At 40.2% G+C, this 24,494-nt stretch overlaps 1 protein-coding gene across 1 annotated transcript in view; it reads right to left on the bottom strand.

The window, feature by feature from the left end:
• LOC124554920 (tyrosine-protein phosphatase 69D) overlaps nucleotides 1-24,494 on the bottom strand; it is a 407,323-nt gene that overhangs the window by 191,112 nt on the left and 191,717 nt on the right. The window contains exon 11 of the mRNA XM_047128610.1: nucleotides 19,942-20,282. Coding sequence (XP_046984566.1) covers nucleotides 19,942-20,282 — 341 coding nt within the window. The remainder of the gene's footprint in view (nucleotides 1-19,941; nucleotides 20,283-24,494) is intronic.

The raw sequence follows: 24,494 nt of genomic DNA, 5'->3' as shown, positions 1-24,494 counted from the left end.
CCAGCCAATTTACCCTTCCCCTTCCTGTTGAGGTGAAGGCCATGCCTAGTATAATCCCACCTACTGAGAGAATGAACAGGAACTACACCAATGTGTGACCCTGCACCTGACATAAGCAGCCGTTCCAGCTCCAAATTAACTCTCTTGACAGTAGAGTTCAAATGAGGTCGGTCATGGCGCCCAAGAACAGATACAAACTCAACACTAGTATGCTTCGATGCTGATGCAATCTTCGCCAGGTCATTGAGCCACTGAGATGTGCCTTATGGACCCACACACAGCTTTAACTTGCCACTAACAAAAGGAGAAGCTAGTGGAAGCATCTGAAGTTAGATAATTACTAATGACATCTTCACACTTCCTTCTTAGCAAATGTACTGAGTCTCCATTGACAGTGGCTCTTCCCATTTTCTTTTGGTTTCAGAGTAATTTTGATAAGTTTGTGGTACTTTATAACATTACTTGCAATTTTCTTTGTAGCTTTTTATTTACTACACCAAAACTTGTTATCAATCAGTTAAAACTGTTTCCACAACCCAGAATTTTAAGGGTAATTAGTGATTTTTTTAAAAAAAAGGTGGATAAATGGGTAAAATGTTCGCAAGAACACTAATTTCATTTCCATTCAGTTAAAGCCATTTCATTGAAATAAATATTTTAGTTTACCAGTGCAGCTGTTTATTATTTTCTCAGCTGATGCTAGCAGTTACCATTTCTACTACGTGTAACATTTTTTATACATTAATGGCCTTGTATGTTTCTTACTTTTCTTTCAAAAGATTGATTGGTTTTACAAAGGGTACTCTACGACAATGGCCCCTTACCTAGCTTGTATCTATCATGAATCTCTCACCCAGCACAAAGCCCCATAAGACTAGAAAAAAGCACAGGTGACGCTTGCATATAAGAAGCGCAAAAGAATTGACCCACAAAATTGAAGACATGTATCTCTAACATCGGTTTGCTGCAGAATACTTGAACATCAGTTCAAATATTATAAATTTTCTTGAGACCAAAATGCTTATGTCTGCAAATCAGCAGCGTTTTCGAAAGCACTGATTGTACAAAACTCAGCTTGTCCTTTTCTCACACAATATACTGCCAATTATGGATGAAGGGCAAAAAGCACATTACATATTTCTAAATTTCCAGAAACCATTTGACACGGTCTCCCAATGCAGGCTGTTAATGGAAGTACAAGCATATGGGACAGGTTCACAGGTGTGCGTGTGGCTCGAAGACTTCTTAAGTAATACAACCCAGTATGTTGTCCAGTATGTATGCATTAAAGACAATGGCATTGTCAGGAACGCCCCAGGGAAGTGTGATAGGACCAGCATTTGTTGTGGTGTATGGCTACATGTTGAAGTTGTGTGACTATAGGAGGATAGAAGATGACTTAGACAAAATTTCTAAATGGTATGATGAATGGCAGCTAGCTCTAAGTGTAGAAAAATGTACGTTCATGAGGATGAGTAGGCAAAATAAACATGTAATGTTTGGATACAGCATTAGTAGTGTCCTGCTTGACACAGTCACATCATTTAAATATCTGGGCATAGCACTGAAAAGCAAAATGAAATGGAACAAGCACATGAGGACTATGGTAGGGAAGACAATTTGGGGGGGGGGGGGGGGGGGGGGGGGGGTTATTTGGGGAAGGAGACCATACAGGAAGGTCATCGGTCTCATCAGATTAAGGAAGGACAGGGAAGGAAATCGGCCGTGCCCTTTCAAAGGAACCATCCCGGCATTTGCCTGGAGTGATTTAGGGAAATTACGGAAAACCTAAATCAGGATGGCCGGACACGGGATTGAACTGTCGTCCTACTGAATACGAGTCCAGTGTGCTAGCCACTGCGCAACCCGCTTGGTCAAAGACACTTGGTTCACTCGATTAAATGGGAGAATTTTAGGAAAGTGTGATTCACTTGTAAAGGAGACCGAATATAGGAAACTAGTGTGATCTAGTCTTGAGTACTGCTCATGTTCGGGACCTGCACCAGGTTGGATTGAATGAAGATATCGAAGCAATTCGGCGGCGGGCTGCTAGATTTGTTTCCAGTAGGTTCAAACAACAAGCAAGTGCCATGGAGATGCTTTGTGGACTCAAATGGGAAGCCCTGGAGGGAAGGTGAAATTCTTTTCAAGGAACACTATTGGGAAAATTTAGAGAACTTGCAACTGAAGTTGACTGCAAAATGATTCTTTGATACATTGTTTGTAAGTACCATGAAGGTAAGATACAAGAAATTAGGGCTCATATGGAGGCATATACACAGTAATTTTTCCCTCACTCTATTTGTAAGTGGAAAAGGTTAGGAAAAGGAAAGGAAACGACTTGTAGAGGTACAGGATACCCTCTGTCAGGTATCGTATGGTGGCTTGGGACTATCTATGTAGATATAGGTGTAGATCAGTATTTGTTTTAACGGAACCATCATCTGTAGCCCATGATAAGCTACAATTCTCTGAAAGCGATAAAACAAGGATACAAAGAGGTTATTTCTTTGTTGCTTCAACATATGGTTCTACTCTTTACGAGAGCTTCTAGAAATTGATTCCTTGCACTAATCTCTTACTCCTTTTCCACCATTCTTAATATTATAGTGGGAATGTTCAAAGTCTTTATCTTCTTTTTCATAAGCATTTAAAAGTGTATGTCCAATCTCTTGCTCTGCAAAGGACATCTGATTCTGAACTAGAGTACCATTTGATATTTTTGAAAACCTGTCCATTTCCATCCAAATTACTTTGTCTTATGAACAATGTACACGTTTAGCACTAAAATTAGTCTATTTAATATTTCTCTTAAGTATCACAATAGCAGTGAGGATTCTACAAGTTCTGCTCAACAAAGGATACAATATCACAAATGTCCACTCATGAGTTACAGTGAAATGGTTTGCAGAATTAATGAAATGAAGCAAAGTGAAACTAGCTGCCATAGATTCCATGATGCCTGAAAAACTAAGCTCAGGCCTAGCGCCCTATTTTACAGCGCTGTGCTGACCAAGTTTGATGCCTGCCATCACAGAATGGAGACGGTGTCTGCACATTTCAGACAGAGACACAGAGTATATGTGACTCAGGGTCAGCCACAAGGATTGAAGACCTCTCACTCAAAATTCTCGAAGATTGCTCCTCTCAGAACCTGCTATGAGAATATACTTATTGTCCTCTCGCAGCTTAGCACAAGAACGTGTTTTGTACTTCGCATCTCAGTTTCACTTAGCCTCTCCTAAGAAAAATGTGTAGCTTGCTTTGTCCAGTTAAAACTGCACAACTACTGGTCCACCGATCAGCAAGAGAACTGCACAGTTGCTGTTCCCTTCCGCATGAAGTTTAGTGAGTGGCCAGTTAGCTTTTACCATACATGAATGGAAAGGTTTGTTGTTCACTGAACTGTGTGGTGCCAGTTTGTCACGACAATAACTATTTTGTGAACACAGAAATGTGACCACCAGTGACATATTACCACATGGCCATTGCATGGGTAGGTGTGGCTGCAGTCACGTCGGCACCATGGTGATATTCTGACGAATAGCTCAGGGAGGATAGTTTCGTAAAGAATAAGGACCTCATTTCCTACTCCTCCATTACCTTGTGGCCAAGAAAGCATCTCCCCAAAGAGGGGACAACTCTCAATTAACCACTGCTCCGATGTCGATAAGTCATGCTGGCTGTATTAAAAAAACAGCTCCTAAATTTGTGACTTGTTCCAGGCCAGATAAAATGACGTGTGTCTCACCATAGCATCTAATGTCAACACACACACACACACACACACACACACACACACACACACCAGTGATGGGTCACTGGATTACTAAATGGTCAACTCCTCCAGCCTTTGCACACGTAACGTGCCTTTTGTGAACAGATGACAAAAGGTGGCCCCGATTGTTTATGGCTGGGTTGGAAAGAAAGCATGCAAGCAATTCCACGCAGTCGGTATATGCCCATTCTAAAAGCTAAGAAGAAGGTGAGAAACTATTTACTTCATGGGCTATAATAAAACTGCTCTACCATGGTTTCATAGTGAGATGTATCCAAACTACACACAAATTGGGATGCTGTAAGGTGTTATTTATAAATCTCCTGCTACACACAAATTGGGATACTGTAAGATGTTATTTATAAATCTCCTGCAATAGTTTCTATCATTTAAGGATGGTAGAAATAAGTGAGTCATGAAACAAGTCTGCCAGACAATTATCATTCATGCTTCAAGATATACTGGTTTATGTATGCAACGAGTTACTATCTGACGTTGAAATGTACAGAAATTTGTTTAATGGCATATAATCTGCAACAATCATCATCATCAATAAAGCTGAATTATTTTTATGCTACTTCATGGCAAGCTCACAAAGCTCCAGTAAGATAAGGAATGTCTTAACATGGCAAGATGTACGAACAATTTTAACACCACTGCATATAAGAAGGGATACCCAAACCGACCTCCAAAAACTTCTCATCAGACACGATATTCAGGGTCTTGGTTCTTCCCTTCTGTGAAAAATTAGATTGGGGAGGTGATACAGCTTGAATGATGAAATGTGTTGAACTCTGACTTAATGATAAGATAGTGATACACATGCTGAAATCATTTCATATACTATGTGAAACAAAACTCTGAAGATTAAAACCAGCCATGAAGAGAGTACTATACAAAGAGCACCTGATAAATAACTGATTCTAACATGAGCTCGTACACATATGAGATGCTTTAATATGCGACACATTTTTAGATTGTACTTACAGTAATTATTTGTGATCTGTTCATTCATTACATCATTACTAACTGTCTCAGGTTTTTGGTAAAATAATATTGTGACACAAGTGTGATAAATAAGTGCGATTATTACTGAGAAAATCATTTTTCATCCTCATCAATCACATCTGCAAAATCTCTCTCTCTCTCTCTCTCTCTCTCTCACACACACACACACACACACACACACACACACACACACACACACACATGCGTCTAGGTGTGCGTGTGTGTGTGTGTGTGTGTGGGGGGGGGGGGATGTGGATGTGTGTGTGTGTGTGTGTGTGTGTGTGTGTGTGTGTGTGTGTGTGTGTGTGTACACTACCGTACTCACTAAAATCATTAAATCAGTCTGTTTCTACAACACAGGGTATAAAAGAACGAGTAAAAAAAGGTTTAAGCATTTATTAAAATGCTATGACAGAAGTATATGGTTGACTGACTAACATGCAAATAAATGATGAACCAGCCGTCTTCAAACACATGGTGATACCTGCTCAGATCACAGCAGACAGACAGCTTCATTTGAACACAATATTTCACCAAGTTTCTTACTTCTTGCCCTCACCATAAGGGAAGACACAAAGCTGCATCCAGATGTTTGTTTGATAACCAAAGAAAGCCTGCATTATCATGCATTCAAGTCTCCTCCTAACAAGTTGATGGAAACAGTGTGACAAAATGCACATGCACTAGCCTCTTGTCAATATCAGCTACAATATACAGCCAGAAGCCAGTTTAATTAAATGCTATCTGTACGCCATAAGAAAAAACAGACACTGCTTGGAATGCACTTTTCAAAAATGTGTAAACAGCACATGCTACAAATTGTTGGGTTCCCATTGTGAAGCAAGCAGCCATACATCATTATTACATTCAATACTAAATTGAGGTGCTCATATGAAGTAATCTAGAAGGTAACAAAAACTGTACAGCTCTTACTACATGGAGCAACTTAGACAAACTTATGTTTTATGGAACTGATCGCTTTACAAACAATGGGTCTGAATCCTATTTAACAAAAAGAATGCAAAAAGTTGTGCTGAATAGTTCAAACATTGTTTGCAGGAGAAAAAAAAATTTAGTGAGTGTGGAGAAATAATGAAGGGATTTCATAGGGTTTAATTTTTGGTCCACTTCTATTCCTGATATATGTGAATGACCTCCCACCTAACATTCATCAAGATGATTTTTTGAGGGTTGTACCAGTGTTGCAATAAATGCGATTGAAGAGAAAGCAACAGAACGAACTGTCAATGATGTTTCTCAAAGTGTTATTAAGTGGTTCTCTGAAAATGAACCCTTCCCGAATTTTGAGAAAACACTATATTCAGTTCTGTACAACAAAGAGAGTAATATCAACAACTGATATAGCACACAAACCAGGCATCGGTAAACAGGGTAGAATGCTCCAAATTTTTGGGTGTACACACTGACGAGAATTTGAATTGGAAAAAGCATATTACTGAGCTGCTAAAACAATTAAGTTCAACTACTTTTGCTCTTCGTACAATTGCTAGTCCTGGGAAGAAACAAATCAATCTCCTAACATATTTTACATATTTCAACTCAATAATGTCCTATGGAATAATTTTCTGGGGTAACTCATCACTTAGAAAGGAAGTATTGACTGCAAAAAAGTCCTGTTCATCCACAGTCAACACGTAGGTACCTCTTTGAGGAATTAGGCATTTTAACTGCTCTATACACATACAAACACTGTGAACATTAATAAAACAAACTGCAGGGACAGATTCCTGACTAGAAACAGAGGAAAACAGGTCCTATGAACATGTGCCAGGAAAAGCATTGTTGTCGTGATAGATGGTGCTGATGAATGTTCTTCTGACCACATGCCGTGTGTTCCTCACACGTTGCCAGCTATGTGGTTGATGCAGCATACTGTAAGTGGCAGAATGGTCCAGTATTCACATCGGGGACAAGTTGAGATGGTGTTCGTGTGTGACCAAGCAGATGAAAACTGTCAAGAGGCAGAACAGAGTCCTCCAAATCCGATGTATGCACAGTCGAGCACCTCCCTGCACGTCCGTCCGTCTGAAAGGACCCATGATCACACAAACACTCAAAAAGGGCTTGAAATGTTGTGTGATGTGGTTGACATCTATGAGGGTACTTGTTTCAGTATAGCTGTGCTGCCTCTTGACCGTTTCCATCTGCTTGGTCACACACAAACACCATTCTGCTGCTTACAGTAGGCTGCATCAATCACACAGCCTCCAACATAAAAGAAACACATGGCACATGGTCAGAGGAATTTTCATTCATCAGTGGCACCTATCATGGTAATGATGCATTTCTGGACAAATGTCATACGAACTCTTTTTGCTCCATTTGCAGTCAGGAACTCACCCCTGCAGTTCGTCGGTTTTATTAATGTTCATCCTGTGTATTCACTAATGTAATTTGCTACAAATATTCCATCACAATTTGGAAAGAATAATGATGTCCATATCTACAACACTAATGGAAAAAATTTTCTTTATTGCCCTTTATTAAAGCTGCCAGTGGCTCAGAAAGGAGTTCCAAATGCAGCAACAAAATTTGTTGATCTTTTGGCCCAATAACATAAGATGTGTGACAGGTAGCAAAGCAAGTTTTAAATCTAACCTATAATCATTTCTTCTGGACAATCCCTCCTATTCTATGGACAAATTATTATTTAAAAATTACTAGCCTGTATTTTAAAAAAAAAAAATCTTAAGTGTAGCTACATGGGTAGGGATGAAATATAACATGCGGCTGAAATATAACATGCAGCTGAAATATAATACACACATTAACATTAAAACTAATCAAGTATATGCATAAACTGACTTTCTTTTTCATAAAACAACCATTCAAATGATCTACGGAACACACCATTCGCCAACCAACTAACAACTTACCTAATTAACTAACAAATACAAGATCACAGAGCACTTGAGGCAAACATTCCAGGCACTTCACTGTGTACGAAGTAAGACTGACATAAGCATGACAACACTGAAAACTGAGCAACTGTTAGATTTTCTGAAACAATGAAGCACTGTCCAATGTTTTAGTCATAGCGCAAGGTTAGTATACAGGGCAGAATGGCATTAATTATTGAAATTAACTGAACTTTTGTAATTGTCAATGTCACTGAAATTCTCCAGCAGCTGTGTGTAACTTAAGGTGTTATTTCATGTTATTTTGAAGGCTACCAGTTTCAGCTGAAACTGGTAGCCTTCAAAATAAAATAATGTCTTTAAGTTAAACAGCTGTTGGAGAATTTCTTTGACATTGACAATTACTTAATCAGCTGATGTTCACTGTCCATGATGGACCAGCAGAGAGAACTTTTGTGATGTCACATTGTGGGCTAGGTGTGAGATGTTACTTAGGGGTCAGTGTTGGTGTTGGTAGATCAGGAAGATGGAGCATTCTCATCATCTTTGTTCCAAACAGCAGCTGCATAGAGATTCATATTATGACTGTCACATCAGTTGGGTAGCTATTGCCGATTGCATGGCACCTGCTGTAAAAATTAGGACCAATGTTGTATGACCAATGTTTTTTAGCACCATCAGATCCCACTTACATTAGCTAAGCTGTGAATGAAAGTGTTGCTTGTCAGAGCTTCCTCTCAAATTTCATTGTATCTTAGCACACAGCTAGAAGATGACTGACACACAGTTGTATTTAGAGGCCAGAGTAGAGAGTGTCTTGGCTTTAGTGACAATCTTTTGAAGGAGTAATGATTATCAGGAAAAAGTCAACTACCAGAGTTGATCTGACACAAGAGGAACTTAAACTGAGTATTTTGAGATAAGAAACCAATTGTCAGAAATGAATATTTCAGGCAGTAGGGTGTCTGAACTGAACAATGTGTCTGAAGCACATGCTTGTAAATCACTTATGTTTCAGTACAGCTGCCTGCTACAGTGATATTGTTAGTGTTGCCTTGAAAAACAATATAAAATTGTCTTTGCTACATTCAAGTTGGAGTTTACTGCTGTTATCATTTCATTACTTGTTGCTAGCATTATTTGTTGCAAAAACTTGCAGACATGTATTTCACAACAAGTGTCATCCTAATTACCAGATTTTTATCTTTGTTGAAAGAAACTTATGAGAGACTGGGTTGTTCAGCCCACAAAGAGCTGAGCAATGTTCTCAGCACATAATTGTTTGCACAGTTGAATTTGAAGTGATCGCATTGGATCATAGGGAAGAAGACCTATCAATATGCACACCATCAATTTGCCCATAAAATGCATACTTCAAAGAATACTTTCTGGAGCATACTTGTGGAGCAGCAATTACACGCCATCATAAAAAAATGTGCAAAGGTGTGCTGAAAAGTAATGTCTCAGAATTTTTTTTGTGAAAACTCCTGAAGCTTTTTAAATAAAATAATGTTATTAACATTTTACATCTTTATTCTCCACGTCTACACATTTGCAGCCCTCTGCCACTAAAAGGCTCCGAACTGTATCATGTAACATGGTGGTGTGTAATGTAACTATGTCGATGTGTGAGAGACCCTCATAAAACTGAAACCACAAATTCAAAGAGTTCAACCACACGTGGAGCACCCTCTCCTTCAGCATGACAATGCCAGACCACACACGAGTGCTGCGACATTTGCAACAATCCAACGTCTCAGGTTCACTATCATCTATTGTCCACCATATGGTCTCAGTTTGAACCATCCAATTTTCATCTGTTTCCAAAACTTAAAGAACGACTTTAGGACTACACTTTGATGGTGATGAAGTGGTGCAAGCAGAGGTGAGGTTGTGTCTCTGTAAACAAGGTCAAACATCCTAAGGTAATGGTATCAACAAACTGCTCTCTCATTGGGAGAAATGAGTTTGTTGCCGGGGTGACTTACATTGAGAAATAAATACGTACACATGAAGAATAAAGATGCAGAATGATAATAATTTTCGCTTAATTTAAAAAGTTTTAAGAGAGTTATCCTATAAATAATTCATTGGCATTACTTTTCACCAAGGCCTAATGTGTAAACAATGGAGCTTTGACTCAGAGTTCAGTTCAAGATTGATGATGTCACTCAGAACAGTTGCTTTGAATTTTTCTTTCTATGAAGTGTAATTTATTTCAGTAACAAACTAAACAGTTGGGTTAAGTGAGCCTACTGATACCAGATGTTTGCGTCATCCCATGACAAAATGATGATGTGTCGTGTGATCTCGTACAAGTGCAAACAGGAAGAGAACAGCACACGAGCAATTTTTTTTCTTTTTCTTCTGTATTATTTTTTTGCAATATAAGTCCTCAATGTGTCTGATTTACAGACTCTTCATAAATTAAATAAAATTAATGCTGGTGATGTTAAGTCACAAAACTGAAAAAACTTCAATGCCTATAATATTTTATTTTGTAGATGTCTTGGTAAATTTCCATTTCATTCTGGCATTTCAACTGCTGCTCCTATACTATCCACAGGTAATTGCAAAGAATGGTCACTCAAGCCTCAATCAATTTTAAAATCGTTTTGATGCTGACACAGATTTATAAAATGAAGTTTAATTTAATATTGGTTCGCACAGCTATTGCTGCAACAGTGGATTTTTGCAACACCTGAATACATTTCCTTGATGAAATTTATCATAGGTTTAGAGTTTTGTACACTATACAGACACTATGTTCTGTGCTTTCAGATACAAAATAAGGACATTTAACTAATTTTTCACCTGCAGTGCAAGAGTCATACGTCCAATTGTACCCTTGGCAATGAAGGTGGCATTTGTCCACTTCTGAAGCATGTCAGGTGAATACACTGCCATCTTCATTGCACCTTGTTATAGGAACTATATTTCTGTTATGTTCACACCAGTGTGTTCCTGTTTTCTGGTGGTAATGTAGTGTGCTTTTTATATAGTAAATACTTTATAATGGTTTAAAGAAAATAACTGTCAAATAGAAAAGAGGTCTAAATAAATGCAGCCTGAATACAAAAATAAATCCAGTCTGAATCTCAATAGGAAAAGCTGTCTTTATTTAATACATTTATGGCTATGAAGAAGAAGTATTCTTACGCTTTGTCACGGATAATAAAACAATATTTACACTCAAGTCAGTTGGTACTGTGGCTGTGTTTAAGTCAGATGATTCTTTAAGTGTCTTATAATATTCTGATTTAGAACTTGCAACGTAAGAGTGTGGAATAGTTTTTTCTAATTTATACGAAAGGCCCTCAACGAAGTCAGCGATGTTTGCAAGAACACTTTATCAATTGTGCTCCGTCAACTGAAATCCACTGATTAAGTTCAATGATGTAATCTTCATCACAGTTTTCAATTTTTGCTTGTAAGAAACTTATTGCATCCCCAGGGGACATCACCTTCTGTGCCAGACAGGAAGGCTCGAGTGCTTTGAGGGAGCCAGGGCTATGCCACTGGTAGTGTAACTACAAGCACAATCACCCGTGGCAGATTGGCTCCAGTGCAGGAGTCAGATGAAGTGTGGCCTACACCATAGGGTAGTGGTGAAGGGGAGGAGACCCAGTTGTCAGGGAGCTAACCTCAAACCTCAAAATTAAAGCATAGCCCTTCAGATTGGGGGTTGAGTGCATTGTTGATACCCTTGCCTTGTAAAAAGCCTACCACCGTGTACAGTTTAATACGGAATGACAGACTGTCTTAATGAAGACATACTGCACCGAGGAACAGGAATATGGATACATCGATGCTTAAATTTTAAACACGGAATATGCGTACACTACTGCAGATACAAACTATAAACAGCATCGCTGAAAGGACACTGAGATATGGAATGGGAATTATTGTATTCCAGGAACTCAGGTGGACAGGAAATGGTGACATACACGAGTAGAAATTCTCGCTGTAGCACTCGGGAAAAGATGAAAAAACAAAGGAATACCAAAGTTAAAGGCAGTAAGTACCTGTTTCTCAAGGGGAAAAATCTACAAAGGGACAGGAAAAAATGTAGCAAACCAACAGACTATATACTGGTATCGAAGAGACGGGCACACGACACGGAAATTGTGTGCACTTTCTGAGGAGATAATTCCGATTCTGACTGTTACCTAGTAGGAGCAAAAATGAGGCAGAAACTTGCTATGACTACTAAAGGAAATGGTACCCAAGTAAAGAAATGGAATAAAGAAGAACTGTAATATAGGTCTACTGTCGAAGTAGCACCATCTTTTCCTCGTACGATTGTCGGACAATGGTGCAAGGTCGGTATGTTTATTTCTGGATTTGGCACGATTAATTTAAGGGGTGACCAGATAACCTTTCTGTCACCAGCCCGTTACCACCGGGATGGAATGTGTGTATGCCAACTGTCTGTTTTGTGTGTTATTCAAGTTAAAGAGAGCAGAAATGTTATAAATATTTGCAAATAGTGTAACATATGTGGGACTTCGAAACTGGCTGGGAATTCATCTGGTGGGATGTGGAAAGCTGCCTACAAACCACATCCAGGCTGGTTGGCACACCACCCTCCTGTTAATCCTCTGGACAGATTCGATCCAGAGCTGGCACATCTCCCCATCCCAGAAGTGGCTAAGAAAGGCTAGAGCACTAGCGAAGGAATAAAAGCAGAAAAATTTACGAGAAAATTAAAGAAGGAACTTGAAAACATACTCCAAAAGTAACAGCAAGTGAGGACAAAGGGAGAAATTTGCTGACAGATAAACTAGATGTAATGCATACAGGGAGAGAATACCTCGAGGGAATTTTGGAGGACAACCCTACTGAGAGTGAGCAGCTACTCTACAGAACAGAGGATCCAACGATAGAAGAGCACACATTACAGAAAGTACAAGAGGTAGTACAATGCTTAAAAAATTACCAAGTACCAGGAACTGACAGAAAAACTGCCGAACTGTTAAAAATGTGGGAACTGGTCTCCACAAGCAAATCCACAAACTTAAGAAAATAAGTCTCATTATTCAAATTATTGACAAATTACACCACGGATTGTAACCTATAAAATTCTCTTTAGTCTTACCTACAATAGGTTAGCTTTATATGCAGAAGAGATTCTGGGTTAATATCAATGTAGATTTCGGTCTAAAAGTTAAACAACAGCTCAGATATTTGTGCCAAGCCAAATACACGAAAAGGCATACGCGCATAATACTGTATTTATCTTCATAACTTCTATGTAGACTTCAAGCGGGCCTCCGATAGTCCCGACAGGGTAGAAATGCTAAGCAATTTGTTACTGCTTAATATGCCGTCTAAGTATGTTTCACTCACTTGGGCAACACTGGCTAGCTCCAAAGCTGCAGTGAGACAGGATTTAGCATTAGTAAAGGAGTGAGACAATGAAGTGCCCTCTTCAGAATGCTGGTCAGTCAGTCGTCTGGAAGCTTCAAGTGTGTGGTCACACAAGCAACAAAGTCAATGCCGATGGTGCAGCAATTATTAGTAGAAGAAGAGTTTCATTAGAGAGAACAATATGTGAATGAAAGAAGGACACAACCTAAGGGGCTTGTTATCAAGTGAAGACTACAGGAATTTCACCAGGAAGGAAAATAATAACTTAAACTATCAGCAGCAGGCCTCAATTCTGGACATGTACATAACTTTGACTTTCTAGGAGCTAATATTAACAAAGTATTTCTTTCTCCACTTGGAATCTGCACGATGACAGCAACCTGTGAAGGAGACTGCACATCGGTTAGTGGCCTGGCAGCTCATGTAGTCATTGTGAGGACAGTTGCAGGTAACCAATAAAAGGGGAAAATTACAGGTTGCTTTAATTGCTCAAACTGAAATTTTTTGCCTTGCTCACATAGGTTAGTTTTAATTACTGTGAACAAATCTGCAGCAGATTGTTGACCACCATTTCCTGGATACACAGAACACCTTCAGATTGTGCTTAGTGAGTTTAAATTCAGGGCTACAAAATGCACCATCTACGGTAGTTTAGTTACCGATCACTTAAAATCGGTTACCAATGGAGCATCTCACGTTTCCGTCGTACTTCGTGGCAGCTGCTTCCAAAATTGCTCCGTATTACATGTAAGTAACAGCACTTGTTAAGTGATCTGCAATGTTTGTTTGTCACCACTAACCGAGCTGTAGCCCACAGCAGATGTGAAAACACTGCAGTGAAAAGTGACAAATATCAACTAGCAAGTGATTTTAATCTCACTATAAGCAGCAACATGTGCTTCCACACACCTAAGAAATTATTGGCTTCCAGGTTGCTAAACAGACAGCTGAAACTACAAGTATAGAGGGTCACGTACCAGCACGATTGGATTGACTGTGACCGACGGATGTGACATGTCAACAACGGTGAGTACTGACGAGTGGAAGCTCGAGATACTTGAATGTACGGTTCTCGGCCACATCTATGGGGAAGTTTCTGGATATCTAGAACAAATGCCAAGTCAGATCACCTCACACAGGGAGGTGACGTTGTAAGATCGATAAAAAGTAGGAGAATAGTCCGGCCCGGGCATGTCCTTAGGATGCATACTGGAAGGATGACTAAAAAGGTTTTTGAATGAAGGCCAACTGGAAGAAGACACCAGTGGATAAACAAAGTGAAAGAAGATATTAAATACCTCAAAGTCACAGGGTGGAGAACCAAACTGGAGAGAGAGAGAGAGAGAGAGAGAGAGAGAGAGAGAGAGAGAGAGAGAGAGAGCAGAATAGAGAAAGCTCGTTTAAGAGGCCAAGACCCACACACAATTTTAATGCCGTGAGGAGGAGGAGAAGGAGAAGGTGGAGATGGAGAAGTTAGGAGTAGGAGTAGAAAAAGAAAGAAAACTCATTACATTTTCTTTTGGAGAGCATTACAGTTCCGTATTATACATGTGCATGTTGAGTTTTAACAGTGTAACATATTTTGACATCTTCTAATAATTTCCGGGTATGCAGCCGGATCCCGTCGACATTCTGCCACGATATTTCGGCCCAGAGACGTCCGGCCATCATCAGATGAGTACACAACTAGTTGTGTACTCACCTGATGATGGCCGGACGTCTCTGGGCCGAAATATCGTGGCAGAATGTCGACGGGATCCGGCTGCATACCCGGAAATTATTAGAAGAAGAAATACGCCGGGAAAATTTCAGAAGTCATATTTTGACATTTTCACAGTTTTCTTCAATTGGGGCTATGTTAATTAGCAAACTTACATTCACAGGAATGGTGGAGACTCATAAACTAGCATGCAAAACTTAAGGACAAAAGTAACTTTTGCATGATGTGTCAATGCCAAGTAACATAGCACAATGAAACTTGGAACACATATGGAAAGTACTGCTAAAGTATAGCACAGAAGGTAACTGACACTTTTATTCAAAGTCAGTAATTACACTGAAGTCTTCGAGATTTATGATGACCACCTGCACATTACATAAGGTGGGACATGGTTCTTAATAGTGTATGTGATCATCAGTGACAGAATGCACGATTTGCAACATGTTCCCATGCTGGTAAGGAGTTTGGTAAGGAGTTTTCGTAGTAGGGTGTTCCAATCATCCACCAGTGCAGTTGACAACTGCTGAATGCTCATTGCTGCACATGGTCGTGCTGCACGGAATTTAAGTCACAGTAACTGGTAAGCTAGTCCATTCGCCAAATATCCTCTCATTCCAAGAGCTGCTCCGTCTATGCCGCTTGATGCAGCCATGCATTGTCATCCGACAATGAAAGAAGCACATGAGGAAGGAGTACAGTGTCACAATAACATTGACCGGTGAGTGTAGCATGTTCAAAGATTTGAAGGTCAGAACACACAAGCAACATTACGCCTCTCCATACCGTAATACTTGGACCACCAAATCAATTGTGTTTGACAAAGTTACTGGGTCCATTACATATTCTCATACGGCGAGTAGTGGGAACACGTGATGCATCCAGGAACATTATCGAACATAATCATTTTGGTGGTCCACGCATAATGTGTGGAGAGGCATAATGTTGTGTGGGTGTACTGACCTCCAAATCTTTGAACATGATACAATCATCTGTCAATGCTACTGTGACACTGTACTCCTTCCCCGTGTGCATCTTTTCAGGGGACCATCTGGCCATGATTTAATTTTTATCGATGACAATATGTGACTGCACTGAAATGCACAGGTGCAGGCATCCTCGGAACTAGATATCTGCCAAATAGGCTGGCCTGCCCAATTTAAATCCCATTGAGCACGTGTGTGACGCGTTGGAGACCTGTACTGCAGAATGCTCACATGCACGAACGATCATGAAGCAGTTGTCAACTGCACCAGAGGAGGAAAGAAATACCCTGCCACAAGAATTTCTTCCTTACCAACCTTGTGGGCTGCACAGGAGCATGTTGTTGAGCATGCATTACCACCTGTGGTGATCACACATCCTGTTAAGAACCATGTCCCACTTTCTGTATTGTCCAAGAGACCATCATAAGAAATCAGGGACAAGTAGTGTAATTATTTTTATGTTCATCTCTCAGTGCACTTATTTCAGTTACTTTCTGTACTATATTGTTTCAGTTCTTGTATGTATGGTCCAAGTTTCATTGAGCTATGATGCATGGTAGTGACACATCATGCGGAAGTTACTTTTGTTCTCAGGTTTTGCACACTAGTGTACTAAGTAGCTACCGTTAGTGCCAACTAAAATGCGTGTTTTTGGGCCGGGTTAATTAAAGGAATATACTTTACTTCAGGATATTCACTTTTAAATTAGAATAAAGTTCATGAACATTACTTAAATTAACTTTTTAGTTCATATTATCCCTGCCTCCTGCTCCTCCTTTGTGCACTCCACACCTTTATACCTGGTAAAACTCTAGACTGTTCATCACTTTGACAAAAATTTGTAACTAAGTTACTTCAAGTTTTGGCTTTGTTCCTATTTTCAGGCTGGGTTCTTCTAAGAAACACTTTTATTTAAATAAAATACTGTACTTACTGCACTGAGTAATCAGAGATTTGGAATGTATTTCAAATTTCTTGCCATGACCAGTAGAGCGAAGTAGGGATACTTTGCTAGTGAAGGTGTTTCTTCTTTATACACTCCTGGAAATTGAAATAAGAACACCGTGAATTCATTGTCCCAGGAAGGGGAAACTTTATTGACACATTCCTGGGGTCAGATACATCACATGATCACACTGACAGAACCACAGGCACATAGACACAGGCAACAGAGCATGCACAATGTCGGCACTAGTACGGTGTATATCCACCTTTCGCAGCAATGCAGGCTGCTATTCTCCCATGGAGACGATCGTAGAGATGCTGGATGTAGTCCTGTGGAACGGCTTGCCATGCCATTTCCACCTGGCGCCTCAGTTGGACCAGCGTTCGTGCTGGACGTGCAGACCGCGTGAGACGACGCTTCATCCAGTCCCAAACATGCTCAATGGGGGACAGATCCGGAGATCTTGCTGGCCAGGGTAGTTGACTTACACCTTCTAGAGCACGTTGGGTGGCACGGGATACATGCGGACGTGCATTGTCCTGTTGGAACAGCAAGTTCCCTTGCCGGTCTAGGAATGGTAGAACGATGGGTTCGATGACGGTTTGGATGTACCGTGCACTATTCAGTGTCCCCTCAACGATCACCAGTGGTGTACGGCCAGTGTAGGAGATCGCTCCCCACACCATGATGCCGGGTGTTGGCCCTGTGTGCCTCGGTCGTATGCAGTCCTGATTGTGGCGCTCACCTGCACGGCGCCAAATACGCATACGACCATCATTGGCACCAAGGCAGAAGCGACTCTCATCGCTGAAGACGACACGTCTCCATTCGTCCCTCCATTCACGCCTGTCGCGACACCACTGGAGGCGGGCTGCACGATGTTGGGGCGTGAGCGGAAGACGGCCTAACGGTGTGCGGGACCGTAGCCCAGCTTCATGGAGACGGTTGCGAATGGTCCTCGCCGATACCCCAGGAGCAACAGTGTCCCTAATTTGCTGGGAAGTGGCGGTGCGGTCCCCTACGGCACTGCGTAGGATCCTACGGTCTTGGCGTGCATCCGTGCGTCGCTGCGGTCCGGTCCCAGGTCGACGGGCACGTGCACCTTCCGCCGACCACTGGCGACAACATCGATGTACTGTGGAGACCTCACGCCCCACGTGTTGAGCAATTCGGCGGTACGTCCACCCGGCCTCCCGCATGCCCACTATACGCCCTCGCTCAAAGTCCGTCAACTGCACATACGGTTCACGTCCACGCTGTCGCTGCATGCTACCAGTGTTAAAGACTGCAATGGAGCTCCGTATGCCACGGCAAACTGGCTGACACTGACGGCGGCGGTGCACAAATGCTGCGCAGCTAGCGCCATTCGACGGCCAACACCGCGGTTCCTGGTGTGTCCGCTGTGCCGTGCGTGTGATCATTGCTTGTACAGCCCTCTCGCAGTGTCCGGAGCAAGTATGGTGGGTCTGACACACCGGTGTCAATGTGTTCTTTTTTCCATTTCCAGGAGTGTAGTTTGATGCACATTGTTCCTTTTGTTATCACCCAGTAAATCCACATTAGCAACTTTTTCTTCAACAGTATTTTCAAGTACAATATCGTTTTCTGGCACTTCAATGACTAAACCACTTTTTCCTTTTCTTTTTATATTTAGCCCTAATTTGGAAGTTTCACTTTTGCATACCCTTCTGTACAGTTATTGACATTAATAACAACATTGAAAGTATTTTAAAAATTGAAAAAAAAAGATGTTTACTGATGTTTGAACAAATACAGATTGTGTGAGAATCTCATAAAAAATACCTAAAATATGTAATGTGTGGGGAAAACTCACAAAGGAACAAAAGTTCCTCCTTTATTTTATTTTTCCTGTGATAGCCTATACTTTGAGCATTAATTTGGAAAAACAGATTCTTGGTATTGTACCTTTCCAGTTAGGTGATATTTAGTGTAATGCTGAACTACGTTTCTTAATAAATAAAACACAAAAATATAAGAATACCTTTTTTGTTAATTGCATTGGTAGGCTTATTTGATGGCTTTCGGTAAATCTGCTTACAATCCTTACACTTCAGAGTACATAACCAACAAATTTCACACAGATTGGATGATAAATGAAACAAGTTTTAATTTATTTTCAGAAAACTAGTAAGAGTAATTTTGTGCAATCACAGCGTTAAATAGGTAGAAACTTCCAACTCTCGAATGCTATTTAAAATTGGAGATTTCAAAAAATTTGGTATGGTGACTTATTTATGTATGGAGAACAAATAAGTCAAGTTTCATCCCAATATGAAAGGGTGGGTGAGAAAAAAGCTTTTTTTTTTTTTCTGGGCTGACGTGGAAAAGCCCATACTAAAATATAACATAAACTCAAATATATCTTTTTAACTAGTGGTAGAGGCAAAAGTAAAGGTGAACGTTACATTAATCAAAACATAGAACTCAAATAATTTTCAACTACATTAGCACTGCAGCTACATAGTGAAAAAGGCACGTGCCAAACAGGAAAATTCTGAGGATGTGCAGCTCATTTAAAAGAGTGTCACTAAGAAAGTCAAGTGTGACCACCTATCACTTAGACTACTGTTTGATTTTGTGGGATCCTTAGCATGCCCGTATAGATAAATCCCAAAAACATACGCATGTTTTCTCATTCAGTGTAGGAATATTAACAGATAAAGGATTCTGGTGAGAATACAACTAACATGCAATGTTTCACATGGAAAACTGCTCTTAAAATAATGAATCACTTCAGTGAATTACCAATGAATTTGTGTCTTCCTTTAAAATCTGTATTTTAATGGTTGAAATGTGGAACAGTGTGAAAAATAATGAGAGGGCTTGTAGTCACAGTCTCTCCAGAATGCCCATTCTAAGACAACTGTTGCTCTCAATTATCTTGCCTGCTCTTCACATGCAGAAGAAAGGAAAAAATGTGTGTGTATGAAATCCTCTATCTAGTCTGAATGACTATTTAATGAATAGCTGCAGTCATCTTGTACAATTATACTCACACACATATATCCTTTAGATGAATTTCACAAACAATTAAGAAGAACTGGGAAGCTTTCTTACTCATACCTTTCCTACTCCGAACCATTCACAATGCATGCATGTTGTATAACTTGAACATAACCATGTATCTCCATACTTGTGATGTCACTACCACTACCACAATTTAGAGAAAAAGTGTATGTTGCATATATTAATTCACATCTAATAATGAAATAGCTGATGCTACTGAAACAACTCACCTATAGCAACATATGGGTCCATTTCTTTCTGATATTCGGGACATTGATAGTTTGAACAACCAACGACCTTGTTCTTGCACTTTGTCCCAAACAAAATGTGCCAATTTATCTCGGTCAGGTACTGTAGGAGGTGTATGGCAATGAGCTACAGCCATTTCCCCCACAGTGCGAATGCGTGTGACAGCCGATACACGCACAGTAAAGTTTGTATTTGGGGGAACATTGTTATCAAAACGAGTAGTAAACACTTTCCCATCAACAGTACGAACACGCCGTTTCCAATCAAGTGTTTCAATAACACCATTTTCATTCTTAAACATTGCTGTGCCTTCAATGGAAACCTAAAGAACAAAAATGTCATTGTCACATATCATGAAACAGATTAATATGTCGATCCCCCAAATCACAATCAACAACTTCACAGCTACAATCAACAACAAAGATCACTCCACAGGAGTTAAATAGTTTAAGGATAAAAATAAGGTCATAATCACACTCCATTTTTTTCTCAATAGTTTGCTTCTTTTGAAAACCACATGCTTACTGATACTGTGACAGCTCAAACCATTAATACTACCTTCAATGGCAGCACTTGTTGCTCAACATGACACATCCAGTATGTGTAATTTCCATTTCATGTTAAATGCTGTAAAAAAATTATAATTTGAGAGTAGTTATAATTGGAACAAAGAACAAACCTTCTGAAGTCCATCTACGCAAAGATTTGTATACCACCTGACATCTCAACACAGTGCTACCTCAACAGAAAGTTAACAAGATTTCTTGCATTACCATCTAACTATACATTTTATTCACATGTAAATTTTGCCTCCATAGCAGAGTGGTCAGCTCAGTTGACTGCCATGCGGAGGCCCCACAGTCTGTTCCTGGTACTGCTAGGAATATTTACTTGGTGGGAGGGCTGAAGCAAAGTGCACTCAGCCTCATGAGGTCAACTGAGGAGCTACTGGACCCAGTAGTAGTGGCTCCAGGTGCTGAAAACTGACAGTGGCCAGGTGAGTTGTGTGCTGACCCCACACCACTCCACACCGCATCCAATGATGCCACTGGCAGAGGATGTCATGATGCTCAGTAAGTACCGATGGGCCTACCAGGGCCTGTGGATGGAGTTACTACTCACATGTAAGAGATTTCAATAAATATGAATTAGTATATACACTAAATCCAAAGCATATCCATTAAAAAATAGTATTAATTCCAATAAAGGCTAATGCCTTGTTCACTTTGAGTACTTTTACCTGTTTTTTAATACTGGGTGTGCTTATTTCCTTGCCAACCATTAATGACTATGTGTGGCAGTTAAGCACTAGTACAGTAGAAAGAATGCATTTTTAAATGCAGAATTTAATATTTCAGATTTCTGCCTATTGTCTTTAGTTTTAACAGCACACTGGTCTACTAGAGACTATAAGGAATGTTTCAATCAAATGATTGATGTAAGGTATGAGCACAGCTTCCTACAATTTTCTGATAAATCTTTTGTCAGAATCTGACTGGGACATTGTTGCAGGCTTCATGCATAGATCACCTTCTGGACATACAAGTTTCCAGCAAGTTTTCTGTATTTAAACTAACAACCCAATGTAGGAAGAGAGTAACAATTTCTGTTTTTGTAATGCAATATTCTTAAAATGGAACCATTAAACTAAGTTGAGCCCTATGCAATCTTTTATTACCTTCCTGGTATGTATGTATTTAAAGCAAAATTTTTTACTGTGTTTGGACTTTAACGTCACATCTTCAACCTGTAACCTGTTACGTACACTTTAGTGACTATCTTTTCTCTCAAACACAAATACTCTCCTTGCTTTCTTGATTAACTTCTTGCCTTTGCTGACCATTGTCTGTAATAGCAACATGGTTGATTGCTTATCCTCGTCTCTATGATAACTCTCTCAAAAATTTTGGGTCTATTTGTAGCCAACAGGTCCAAAATCTCTCTTGCATGTGTGTTGGACTAGTTGGTCAAAACAGTTTGATAACAACATTTTTAGTATTACTTCACCAAACTATGTTTGCATCAATGGTACATGTGCAGTTTTCCCTAGTCGATACTAGGTAAATTAAAGCCACCTCCTACTAAAGTTGTATGCAAATAACAAAGTGGATCATGGGGCAGTACACATGGTAAGCTGCAGTGTATCAAGTGATGCTCCAGCCAATAGCATGCTTTTAACATGTCTGTAGTATGCATATACAATTTTCAGCATTGATTTTCATGTTAGTTAACGTATGCTGAAGGTGTTTAGCCACTGTAGGGTTCACTATGGATGGCATAAAGCAAGCACGACAGGCATTACTTTAAGAAGAGACAGTGATAGTTTCCCAAGTGTGTAAATGTTTGCAGTGAGAATCAGAAGTAGAAATTCTGGTCCAGTGTGACACTTACCCCACGTTGCCTGTTAGCAAAGTAAGCAATGGATGAAGGTGGTAGCTTGGGACAGAGAGAGAGTGCACATTGGTGACAACACAAAGCGTTCTCCATCTCTCTCCATACAGAACTAATCATGGAGCCACCATCTTAGTTGCACACCACTACGCCACCATAAGATCAGGATATTTCTACGCTGCTGAATAGGGTGTACCTCTAAAAGTATGTCAGTATGACAACCAGTGGAAACATCCACTTATTAATTTAACTCTGTCACCACTGGTAACTATGCTGCATTAAAATTTGCAGCTGTACTAATTTTGGACCTTTTTAGATCTAATGCTTCTGCTGCCTGTTGCTATGACTTTCAATTTTCTCGGAGGTGTAATCAATCTTTTTGATACATTTTACATGTCACTGAAACTTTACCTACTGTCTAACTTTTATTTCAACATAAGCTCAGATCCTCTGATTATTATGTGAGGCTGATTGCTTTTTTGGAAAGGCACGAGTTCTGGAAATCCACGGCAAATTCTTTGGCAGTTAAAAACTGCTATTTCAATATTCTCATTTGACATATTTTTATCGAATCAGTTCCATAACCAGTGTCTCCTTCACCAGATTTTTGATACAGGTTTTGGAATTTTGCCTAACCAAAGACACATGTGAACTATCCAGAGCAATTCTATTAGTATCAGTTCTTCATTGCACGCAAGGAATCAGCAGTCAAGCTCAATGTAGAGCTGATGAGGCCTCCAGTTCAGACCTTCCACTCAGTGAGAGGTTAGACAACAGTCAATCCTCCGAATATTGCTGTAAACTGATAGTTCATGTCAAACTTAATTAGTGAGGCTTGTTGTCTTCACCATTTCCATCAGTCTCAGGAAAGAACTAAGAATTGTCTAAGGTCTCAAGATTTCAGTCATTGCTGATAGAATGAAAAAATGACGTTTTGCCATTCGTGCACCCAGGTTCGTCGATGAGTACACCATCGCAGGCGCTCCTGTCTGTGATGCATCATCAAGCGTAACCGCAGCCAGAGTCTCCGAACTGGTAGTCCATGCTGCTGCAAACGTCGTCAAACTGTTCGTGCAGATGGTTGTTGTCTTGCAAACGTCCCCACCTGTTGACTCAGGGATCGAGATGTGGCTACACGATCCGTTACAGCCATGTGGATAAGATGCCTGTCATCTTGACTGCTAGTGATACAAGGCCGTTGGGATCCAGCACGGCGTTCCGTATTACCCTCCTGAACCCACCGATTCCATAATCTGCTAACAGTTATTGGATCTCGGCCAATGCGAGCAGCAATGTCGCGATACGATAAACCGCAATCGCGATAGGTTACAATCCGACCTTTATCAAAGTCGGAAACGTGATGGTACGCTTTTCTCCTCCTTACACGAGGCATCACAACAACGTTTCACCAGGCAATGCCAGTCAACTGCTGTTTGTGTATGAGAAATCGATCGGAAACTTTCCTCATGTCAGCACGTTGTAAGTGTCGCCACTGGCGCCAATCTTTTGTGAATGCTGTGAAAAACTAATCATTTGCATATTACAGAATCTTCTTCCTGTCGGTTAAATTTCACGTCTGTAGCATGTCATCTTCGTGGTGTAGCAATTTTAATGACCAGTAGTCTATCATTAAGCACAACCAAAATGATTTTGCTGTTTAATTCAACACAGAAACATGCAACCAACTAAAGAATATGCAATGCATAAATTAAGCACTGAGGCTCTCCGAGTGAACTGCCGGTAATTAGTGCCTGCTGCTTGAGAGCTTATGAACAGTGACCATCACAAAAACTCTGGAGCTCCATGTGCCACTGATGTACATGGTGGGCGTCAAATACGATACTGTGTAACATCAAACCATTGTGCTGCTGACAAAGAGATTTTAAAAAAAGTGGGATAGAGAGATTAGTGCCTAACATAACAGCTCTGATAACCTTACTGCATATGGGGCTTTGAAGTTGATGGATTATGTCTGCATCCATTCTCACCATAGTGTATCAACAGAAATAATTTTTAATCAGCTCAACAGAACTGAAGTTGGATTACTGCTCACTGGTGACAGGAACTTTTCTATGATGAGAGACATTTTCTGCCTCATAGAACAAACAGTTGTAGCACCACTGCTGGAAAAAACACAAGAGGG

Source organism: Schistocerca americana, chromosome X (assembly GCF_021461395.2).
Source record: "Schistocerca americana isolate TAMUIC-IGC-003095 chromosome X, iqSchAmer2.1, whole genome shotgun sequence".
In the NCBI taxonomy this organism is placed as follows: domain Eukaryota; kingdom Metazoa; phylum Arthropoda; class Insecta; order Orthoptera; family Acrididae; genus Schistocerca; species Schistocerca americana.
This window is presented reverse-complemented; position numbering and strand designations above follow the sequence as displayed.